Source organism: Capra hircus, chromosome 2 (assembly GCF_001704415.2).
Source record: "Capra hircus breed San Clemente chromosome 2, ASM170441v1, whole genome shotgun sequence".
Taxonomy (NCBI): Eukaryota; Metazoa; Chordata; class Mammalia; order Artiodactyla; family Bovidae; genus Capra; species Capra hircus.
In genome coordinates, this window is record NC_030809.1 from 121,868,710 (window position 1) to 121,879,873 (window position 11,164).

General features: G+C 38.0%; 1 protein-coding gene across 2 annotated transcripts in view; it reads left to right on the forward strand.

The window, feature by feature from the left end:
• PPP1R1C (protein phosphatase 1 regulatory inhibitor subunit 1C) overlaps positions 1-5,764 on the forward strand; it is a 121,423-nt gene extending 115,659 nt beyond the window's left edge. The window contains exon 5 of one of the 2 annotated variants that reach the window (XM_005675893.2): positions 5,240-5,764. In XM_005675893.2, coding sequence (XP_005675950.1) covers positions 5,240-5,328 — 89 coding nt within the window. In that variant the 3' untranslated portion in view covers positions 5,329-5,764. The remainder of the gene's footprint in view (positions 1-5,239) is intronic. The other variant, XM_005675892.2, reaches the window with a different exon arrangement.

Genomic DNA, 11,164 nt, shown 5'->3' on the forward strand with positions numbered 1-11,164 from the left:
GCTAACGATGCTGGGCAAGGCAGAGAGCACAGCTCCAGTCCCCCATACCATGAGGAATGAAAGCAACCGATACACTTACAAGCATCCTGTACTCATACTGCCATTCTGTCTTACACTTACAGTATGGTATTCAAGAAACTGCATGAGATGTGCCACACTTTATAATAAAGTAGGCTTTGTGTTAGGTGATTTTGCCCAACTGTAGGCTGATATATGTGTTCTGAGCACATTTAAAGTAGTCTAGGCTAAGCTGTGATGTTCAATAGGGTGTATTAAACACATTTTCCACTTACGATATTTTCAGTGGTATACCCTTTTGTAAGTCAAGGACCATCTGCACTTTGCCTTTATCGCATGAATGTCAGCTCTCAGTAGCTACTTAGATAGATTTTATTTCTTCTTCCAGGCTTTGAGGAAATCAACGGCAACCTCTTCTGTCCTCTTAGTTTTCTTTTTACTTAACAGTCCAATCTCATATCCAGTTCTTCTTGAAGAGATTTCGTACAACTGCTTTCAATCCCAGTTATTTCCTTCAGTGGAACTCTTGAGATGCCAAGTCCAGAACTGGGCATCATAATCCAGGAAAGTTCTGCCCAGTGCACAGTTTGGGAGAAGTCTCCTTTCTTAGACTGCTGCCTCTCCTGTTAGAAGAGCTCGGTTCCTACACACAGGTGACTCTGCTGGGTCACCATGAAATTGCGGTCACTTGAACCCCTAACCATAATCAATCTGGGTTGTCCTCATTCTCTTTTAGTACCAAAATAACCTTCCTATAGAAAAAGCTCCCTTTGACCTCTACCTTAATTGCTTAGGCCATCTTCCCAGCTCTTTGGAATACTAATTTTGTCATTCATCATGTCATCTTTTCTTCCAAGTTTCATGTCATCTATCTGCCCATTTTTTCCCTCGGAATTAATTGATAAACATATTGGCCCGTGGTTTGCCAAATGTAAGCTCCTTTTATGGATGAATTCTTTGTAATTCTTCACTCAGTCACGTCACAACTTCCCCCAACTCACATCTAACCTCCTGATCTACAGAATGGAGAGGGGCATGAGTGTAATGTTCTGGTGGGGGCACCATTTCTTTTCTTTTTCTTCTTTTACTCCATCTGCTTTCTTTTCCTCAAACTATTTTCTTTTTCCTTCATGTATTCATATTGCATCCTTGTCTTGTCTATGGTTTCTTCTCTTGTGTGTTCATTCTTGCTATGGAGAAAAGCACCTCTGTGCATTTGGGAATCCCTCTGCTTTCCACCCATGTGAGCCCTGTCTGTGTCTTTCTTGCTTCAGGAGGCCCTTTGCCACATGTTGGGAATCAGCACTTGCCACATGTTGGGAATCAGGTGAGGTGTTTTCCTATGTGCTCATTAGCATCTGGCAGAAGAGGAAACTTTGAGAATTTCCTCAACACCTCCAGACCAAGTTGCTTTCCTTCACCTCCAGAATTACTCAAATATTGAATGCAGGTTCGAAGAAAATTTAAGTGTAAAGCATATGTGTGTCTGGAGACAGGAGGAGGAGGATGGGGAGAAACACTTTAGACAGTCCTCACAGACTTCACACTTTAATCTCAGCATTTATTGCATCTAAAACCAACCAAACATTGCTGGCAAGGAAAAAGAGTCAAAACACAAATTAACTAACATCTGTTACTCAGTGGAAAGATGATATTAGTGATAAATGCTTTGGGAACCAAAGAATCTGTGGTTCTATAGAACAGCTCTGTGTTGTCACCAACTTCTGCCTCCTCAACATCTTTCACCTGGAAATGGTTAATGCCACAGTCGACTAAGACTGAGAAGGCACATTTCAAGGTTTGCTGGAATCATTCTACTTTAAAGAAGGCTTTCTTATATAACTTTGTGGCCATTATTATTATAAAATAAATAAGTAAATAGACCTATAGTCAAAATATGGGGAATAGTTGATTAATGGTTTAATAAATTGGAAATTCTAGTTACCACTTTTTAAAGTGTTTGACTCCCCTCATACAGACAAATCAATGTTGGCATTGAATTAACCCTAATTTAAAGAAAATTGTCTGAACACAACTTCATTACTCTGTAATTACCTCAAGGATAAAAGGGATGAACTCTGGAGACAGTAAAACCTTTGGGAACCCAGAGAGATGCAGACAATTTTAGCTCAGGAAAGAGTGGAAGGCAGCTGAATGATTACTGTGCTTTAATATTTCAGAGGGAATGACAAGATGGTTTGAACCAGATTAGTAGGTAATCCTACAATAAATCCTAGAGATTGATAGATTAATTTAGGTTAACACCCGAAAAGTTAAAGGGGAAAGTGAGCTGGGTGTCTCTTGACAATGGAACTTTATACTTCAATCACTCATTCATTCAGTCAGTCAGTCTATGCTGAGGAACTTTGATGTGTCAGAACTTCTCTTGGAACCACACTATCGTTGTTGTTTTTCAGTCACCCAGTCGTGTCCAACTCTTTGCAACCCCATGGACTGCAGCATGCCAGGCCTCCCTGTCCCTCACCATCTCCCGGAGTTAAACCAAGCTCATCAATAGTGCTGTCCAGCCATCTCATCCTCTGACACCTTCTTTTCCTTATGCCTTTGATCTTTCCCAGCATCAGGGACTTTCCCAATGAGTCAGCTGTTTGCACCAGATGACCAAAATACTGGAGCTTCAGCTTCAGCATCAGTTCCTCCAGTGAGTATTCAGGGTTGATCTCCCTTAAGATTGACTGATTTGATCTCCTTGCTGTCCAAGGGACTTTCAGAAGTCTTCTCCAGCACCACAGTTTGAAGGCATCAGTTCTCTGATGTTCTGCCTTCTATATGGTCCAGCTCTCACAACTGTATGTGACCACTGGAAAGACCATAGTCTTGACTATATAGACCTTTGTCAGCAAAGTAATGTCTCTGCTTTTCAACACGCTGTCGAAGTTTGTAATCGCTTTCCTGTCAAGAAGCAATCATTTTCTGATTTCATGGCTGTAGTCACCCTCCACAGTGATTTTGTAGGCCAAGAAGAGGAAATCTATCATTGCTTCCACCTTTTCCCCTTCTATTTGCCATGCAGTAATAGGGCTGGATGCCATGATCTTAATTTTTTTTTTAATGTTTAGTCTTAAACCAGCTCTTTCTCTCTCTTCCTTCACCCTCATCAAGAGGCTCTTTAGTTCCTCTTCTCTTTCTGCCATTAGAGTGGTATCATCAGCATAACTGTGGTTGTTGATGTCACTGAGGTTACTATCCTTGTAACCTTGAATAAATCATTTATCTTCTTGGAATCTAAATTTCACCATCCAGGTATTTTTCTTGTGTAGTTGTTATGAGGTTTAGTAACTCAGGTATGTAAGACTCTAGCAGAGTGACTGATTGAATGCTTGTTAAACTCCCTTTCCTTCTCCTTAGGATTTAGATCTCTTTTTCTCCTATGTAATCTATACCAAGATGAAATAAGTTCCATTTGTTAACAACAAAGTTCTCTCTATGGTGACTGTGAGGGATCTGTGCTTGCAGATGAAATTAAAGTATTTAAATATTATTACAACCAATCAAATATATTTTCAAGATAATCTCCCAAGCCCAGGGATGTCATTCCTTGTCAAATGGTTCTCTGAGGCTTGCTGACTACAGTCTATGCAAATCCACTCTCTCTCTCTTTTTTTAGTTTCTTCATTTCATAGTATACAAGAGGGGTGACTTCCTTTCATTCATTAATTCTAACTATAATGTTTTCCAGTAATATTTAGAAAAATCTCATAAACCAATTTTCTGAAAAATATAATATTTATAAACTTTTCAATGTTAAGCACCACTATAAGGCAGAGTGTCAGCTAGCATGATGTTTTAGCAGAAGAGACCCAAGTGAAATGAAAGATAATTTTGTAAAGTATGGTTGTAGTAATTTCCTTCTGATTTATACCCCAAATTTGAAATAATTTTGAAAAAAAATCTGAACATACATTAGTATGGAACTTCCAAAGACATATATTTAAGTGCCACATCATTAATTCCATCAATCATTTATACAATCAGTATTAATGAACACCTCCTGTTTGCCAGGCTGTGTGCCTGGGACTCCAAAGTGAAACTCTGTCATCCTGACATCAGCAAGTTTGTTCTAGTGAGAAAGACATGTAAACAAATATAGTTCTATAAAGTAATTGATACAAAAGAAAGTGATCCCAGAGCAGAGGGAAATATTTGAAAGACCAAGGAGGTCCTGGGGAGCCTTCACAGAGGAGGCCAGCTAAGATCAGGATGAGTGAGAGGTTATCAGGTGGGTAGGAGGAAGAAGCTATTTGGCAGGGAGAATAGAATGAGAAAAAGATGGTGGTTTGAGGGAGCCTAGAGTGACCTGTGGGCAGCCTGGTGGTTCAGATGGTAAAACAACTCGCCTGCAATGCAGAGACCCAGGTTCGATCCCTGGGTTGGTAAGCTTCCCTGGAGGAGAGAATGGCTAGTATGGCTAGAACACTCCAGTATTCTTGCCTGGAGAATTCCATGGACAGAGGAGCCCAGCAGTCCATGGAGTTGCAAAGAATCAGACAACTGAGCAATTAACACACGTAGAGTGATCTGTAATGTTTAAGAGCAGGTTAGTATTGTTAGGGGATAAATTACTGTTAAAGGGGGATGCAGGAAAGGCTGGTGGAAATGAGGCCAGATAGGTAGGGAGAAGCCAGATCATATAAGCGTACATAGCAGGCAAAGATGTGACAGTGGTTTTCCTCTGTGTAGGTTGTGGGGGAAGTGACTGAAGAATTGTTAATACAGAAGTTTCAGAATCATACCCATTATTTTTATTCCTAAAGAAGACTAACAATATTCTGATTCTTTTTTTGTTTGCAAGTTACAGAAATGGTGCACACAGACCTCTTTGTTCCTGAGGTTCTAATGGTTCTCACTGTAACAGAGTTCATGGATGCCAAAAGAAATATTTGAACTAAGTGATATGTTAAGATTGCAATAAGAGCCTGTGAGCAGATTTTTAGTTAACAGGTTTTTAATAGGCAGTGATGCAATTCTTAATGAAGAAGGTTTAATTACTACAAAAGATGCCTGTCTCTAATGGAAATTGGGCTGGGTGTGTTTTTATCCTTTGGTGAAGTAATTAAAAGGTTTATATAGGATTGAGTGTTTAGATTCTTGGAGAAAACACATAGACACCAATGAAAACGTTCCAGTCATTTTCTTTATCTCTTGGAGCAAAGCAGTCAATCTGCCAGAAATAAATTGAGCATAATTTTTATAATTTCAGGGGTTAAGCATATGAAAGGCCAGAATGAATCAGCATTCCCTGAAGAAGAAGAAGGCGTGAACGAGAGAGTGCAGCAGTGGGACCATTAATTACGGGTCTGCAACAGGAAGGCTTCTTGGGAATAACTGAACTATTAACCTTTCTGAATATCCCATGGAATGCCACTGCTTGACTTCCACCTCTGCTCTCCATACTCATACAATAGTAATACACCTCCTGGGAAGTGCCCCTTGATGGAACTTTAGAACCACCTACAGATTGTTTCATATTACGATACTTACAATTAAAGAATAAGTATTTATTTTACAGTGATTTTTCTTTTTAACAACATAGAAAATCTGCAAAGATGTGAGTGTTCTAACTTTAATACTGCCCAGCTTAATCCTGATGTCCTACTGATACAATTTGCCTTCTAAGGTCAAATGTAAATAGCATCACTTTAAAGGAAAAAAATAAATATTAAATATCTTTAGTCATGAGTTCGTGTCTGGGTTTAACTTACAGAGGAATTTAATTAAACTTTTAAGTTAAGCTCTGCATTTATCATGTTTCTGTATACTTAATGGTACATGGTATTTATTTCAAAATGTCTAAGAAATGCCAGATTTTTTGATTCAAAATATCAAAAGGTATTCATCTTTAGATATTAAACATCTTTTTTTCTCCAACAACACATTAATGGTTAAAGGACCACAGAAGTCTCTCCATTTGCTAAGCTGTGAGAGATGTATTTTTTTTTATCATTTCCACTAGTTATTCAGAAAGAAGAATTAAAACTCTAAAATAAAACATGCCAAATCTTCCCTGTTGCTTATTTTTGGCTATTACTTGAAATATGAGGTGTTTCCTATTGCATTTTAATGAATAATTAGATTTTATAAATCTATTATCATAAGAAATTTCATTAATTCATGCTTTTATTAATTCAACAGCTATTTTTTGTGAGTTTATTTCTAAGAAGGTACTTTGCCAGGTGTTATGAAAATAGAGGAAAGATTAATTCTCCACTACAGAACTGGCAGAGAAACATCAGTGCAAAGCAAGATTTTCCAAGATAGTATGCATTTATTGAATATCGCTTTTGATAATTCAAAGTCCTGGCATCCTGAACAATATTATTTATTGCATTATAATGTAAAGTATCTGTACCACATAATTTAATGGACTGAAGCCCTCCAGGCTCCTCTGTCCATGGAATTCTCCAGGCAAGAATACCAGAGTGGATTGCCATGCCCTCCTCCTGGGGATCTTCCCAACCCAGGGATCGAATGCCCATCTCTTAAGTCTCAGTGGCATTGACAGGTAAGTTCTTTACCGTTAGAGCCACCTGGAAGCCTAATGGAGGTGAAGGAATGCCCAATTTGGTTCCCACATTAATAATATTAGTGAAGTTCAAATGTTTCATTGATTAAAAAAATTAAGTTGAAACGATTTCTCAAAAGTCAGTAAAGAGTTAAATTAAGATAGGAAGAAAAAATCAAATGTGAAATCTACTGTAGGATCTTAGTATCAAGGTGCAAAGGAGTAAAACTACAGTTTTTAATTTTGACTGTGGGTTTTATAATGTACAGATTAAAAGAAATGGGTGAATGTATAAGCCAGTGCGATAGAGACAACAATCATTTTCCTTAGGATATTTTCCCCAAGAAAATAAACGCAAAACTTGTTGACAAGTAGTATCTCAAGTATGTATGAATACTTATTCCAAGTTTCCTTCTTTTTTCCTTTCTTCTTTCCTTCTTTCCTGCCTCTCATCCTTCCTTACTTTCTCTTCTCCCTCCTTCCCCTGGCTTGTTTTGTTTTTGTGAAGCCAGTTTCACCCCAAATTTCTGGAGTTTCTAGACCACCTGCTGTGACTGTTTATTTGATTTTCTAAGTTTCTCCCTGATTAAAAGCTGATTAAGGCAAATATTTAGGTGATTTTGAATTATTTGTGTTTGGAAAACATCCCGATACCCCTTGAGATTATTTGAGGTACCCTGAGGTGCTAAAAAATAAAACTGCCCTTCCCTTCTTATGAACAGATATTTTTATAAATGTTTGTTCAAAAGGATTCAGACAAACAAAAGAAACCAAAGCTTTTGCTGGTTTTGTAACATCGTGGGAAAATAAACAGCATGGTTTCTGGATTCTTCTGTTTTCCATTTTTAAAAATAAAAAGACATCAAAATTAAAAGAATAATTTTCCTTCAGGATTATTGGTTTCTTCTATTTTATTCTCTACCCGCAAAACAAGGAGATCACAATTAAAAGCCTAAGTGTTCCTTTGGAAAAGTGTTGACTTTCTCAGAAATTTCAAGGAAACTAGCTGAGATAATGGCTTTTCAGGGTCCTTTTCACACAATTACAGGTTATAGCAAAATTTTTTCACAGTGACAACTTGGCTTCAGTTTGGCTGAAAGGTTTTCTGACCAAAACAAAACACAGCAAAACAAAATAAAAACTTTTTCTTTCCCAGACAACATTTATAATGTAATATAATGGTTAGTAGGTAGGCTTTGAGTCTACTGACTTAGGTTCAAATTCAACCTCTACCAAGTTTTAGACTCAGTATCTCCATTTGTAAGATGAGTACAATCATACTTACCTACCCTTATTGGGTAATTGTGAAAATTAAAAGAGACGGACCTATAAAAAGTTTAGCCCAGCATAATGAATACTTAATAACTGGTGTCTATTAGTACTGCTAGAATGAGAAAGGGCCTGAGACTGTCTATCCAAATCTTCTCTAGAACATCCTCTACAACAGCACAGACAAGTGATTGCTTCTCTTACTCTTGAATAGCTCCAGCTGAATCCCAACCCAGCCAAAGAATTTTATTCTTTTGTGTGTTAATCTCTCTCCTTCTCCTGTACTTTACCTCCTTTCCTATATCAAATCTGTTCAGATACCAAAGAACACTCTAGTGTCATCTCCTAAGTGGTCTCTTTTCTGAGATAATACTCTATCAGTTCCTCCCAGTCCTCTTATCATGCTGGTCACTTGTTCTTTGATACTCTCCCATTGCATACTCTGAATCTGGGGAAGATTAAGTCAGATGGATTAGCTGAGCATTTTTTAAATCCCTCTAAACATGATGCTTTTGAACTGTGGTGTTGGAGAAGACTCTTGAGAGTCCCTTGGACTGCAAGGAGATACAACCAGTCTATTCTAAAGGAGATCAGCCCTGGGATTTCTTTGGAAGGAATGATGCTAAAGCTGAAACTCCAGTACTTTGGCTACCTCAAGCAAAGAGTTGACTCATTGGAAAAGATTCTGATCCTGGGAGGGATTGGTGGCAGGAGGAAAAGGGGACGACAGAGGATGAGATGGCTGGATGGCATCACTGACTCGATGGACGTGAGTTTGAATGAACTCCGGGAAATGGTGATGGACAGGGAGGCCTGGCATGTTGCGATTCATGGGGTCACAAAGAGTCAGACATGACTGAGTGACTGAACTGAACTGAACTGAAAAATGAGGAACTGAAGCAGAGAGTATAGAGGGGTAGAGCAGAATTTTAGGCAAGATTTATTTCTATTAAACAATAATTTTGTAACCCCCTTTTCTTCCCAGAGTTGTGCAGGGTAAGCATCTTTATAAAAAACAAAATTCTCAGACAATTTTCTGTTCTTAAAAAAGTTTCACCATTCTTTTAAATTTTCATTCAAAACAATACATTTTAAATTGTATTTCAATTATACCAGTGCTGTCTATATTGTGGAAATGGATGATTTTAGGTTAGCCATGGACAAGTTATTTTTATATTTATAGATACTATTATATATTAGAAAGGATACTTAATCACAAATCCTTAAGCTATTGTTGCTTAGGATGAGACAAGCTTAAAGTGTGAGTATATTTTAAATCAATATTTTTAAAAGGTGTTAGATAATCATGGTAGAAGTGGTACCTCAAAATCACAAAAGTGATATACAATTGAGTGAAGTTTTAGAAACACTGTTATGGGGTATCGTCATAGCAAATAACTTAAGTGCAAGCATCACAGAGTTTTTTTAGTAGAAATATGGATTTATGAATTCCTAAATAAACTACTTACATTGCATTGCTTTAAAAATTCTGTTTATTTACCCATATCTAAAAGCAAACAATGCAAAGTGCAAACTGATAATGGAAAAGCATGTCTAACTACATTGAAGTGTTTATGGTTACATGGAATTTTGAGTATTTGACTTTTCTGAAGGAGGATGGGAAAGAAATATCCTTAGTTTTCTAAGTCCTTGATTCTAAAAACCAGGCTTCAAAGCTGGTAGGTATGCATGCCTGCATTTGTGCTAAGTCACTTAGTCGTGTCCAACTCTTTGCAACCCCATGGACTGTAGCCTGCCAGGCTCCTCTGTCCATGGGATTTCCCAGGCAATAATACTGGAGTGGGTTACCATGTCCTCCTCCAGGGGATCTTCCTGACCCAGGGATCAGGATCTTCCTGACCCAGGGATTGAACCCACGTCTCTAATGTCTCCTGCATTAAAAATAGTTATGTTACTGAAATGTGAAATCTGTTGAAGAAATTAAATTATTAGTCTTCATAACATTCTGAAGAACTAAATTTCAGAGTAAGAAGAGCTTTTGGAAAATGATGGCGAGCATCTTTGGTTTTACAAATTGTAAATAATTATGGTGATAAAAATTGCAAACATCCCATAGAATTCACATAGCAATGGAGATACAATCTTCTACTTTACAAGGTTGTATGAGGTAAGCGAAATAATCTACATGGATGCACAGGTGCCTGATTGCATTTTCTAAAGAGTCTACCATTCCACCATAGAACTGTCCTAGACGTTTAGCGTGAGGCTCCCTTGTTCTGTGGATACAGACCTTGGTGCAGGCCACTTCTCTCACTGCACTTCATACTTAATTTATGCAGATAATGGAGACTTGGTCTGTAGAGAGAAGATGAACATGAGAGTAGATTAGAGAGAAAAGGAGGTGAAGGAAGGAACTCGAAGAAGCCTGGTAACTTGAAGAAAACAATTGGAGAAAGAAGACTAAAATGGTATTGGATTTATTTTCACTTTTCTTCTCAATCTACACATGTGACTTACCAAATTTTTTCCATTCCTCTAACTCTTTGTGAAAATGAGTACAATTTGAGGGAATGAGCACAGTGAGCCCAAGGAGATTATGGCATTATCATGTTAGAATCCTGAAAAATAACAGAATTCTAGAGTATGTTCAGCAAATGATTCTTCATTGTTTTTAGAACAGCATTTAACAACAAATAATAGAAAACCAGCAAACAATGGATAGAGGTCTATTTATATCATGCAAGAAACTGTTCAGAGCTGGGATTGTGGCTCCAGACACCAATGGGCATCTGGGTACTTTTCATTGTCTTTAAGATCTCAAAGAATTGATGCTTTTGAACTGTGGTGTTGAAGAAGACTTTTGAGAGTCCCTTGGACTGCAAGGAGATTCAATCAGTCAATCCTAAAGGAAATCAGTCCTGAATATTCATTGGAAGGACTGATCCTGAAGCTGAAACTCCAATACTTTGGCCACCTGATGCGAAGAACTGACTTTTTTTGAAAAGACCCTGATGCTGGGATAGAATGAAGGCAGGAGAAGAGGACGACAGAGGATGAGACAGTTGGATGGCATCACTGACTCATTGCAATGAGTTTGAGCAAGCTCCAGGAATTGGTGATGGACAGGGAAGCCTGGGGTGCTGCAGTCCATGGGGTTGCAAAGAGTTGGACATGACTGAGCAACTGAACTGAACTGAACATCTCAAAATTGTAACCTTGTGGCCCTAAGAGAGAGGCTGTTTCAAGTATCTGGTCTGTCTCAAGCAGAAAGAACAGTGGGAAGAGAAAGGAAAAGACTCTAGGTACCTTGCCACTTTCCAATTAAATTAAAATTCTCTTTATAGGGTATGAAGTGAGTATGAGTATCCATTGAGTGGCCAGCAGTATCTGTTT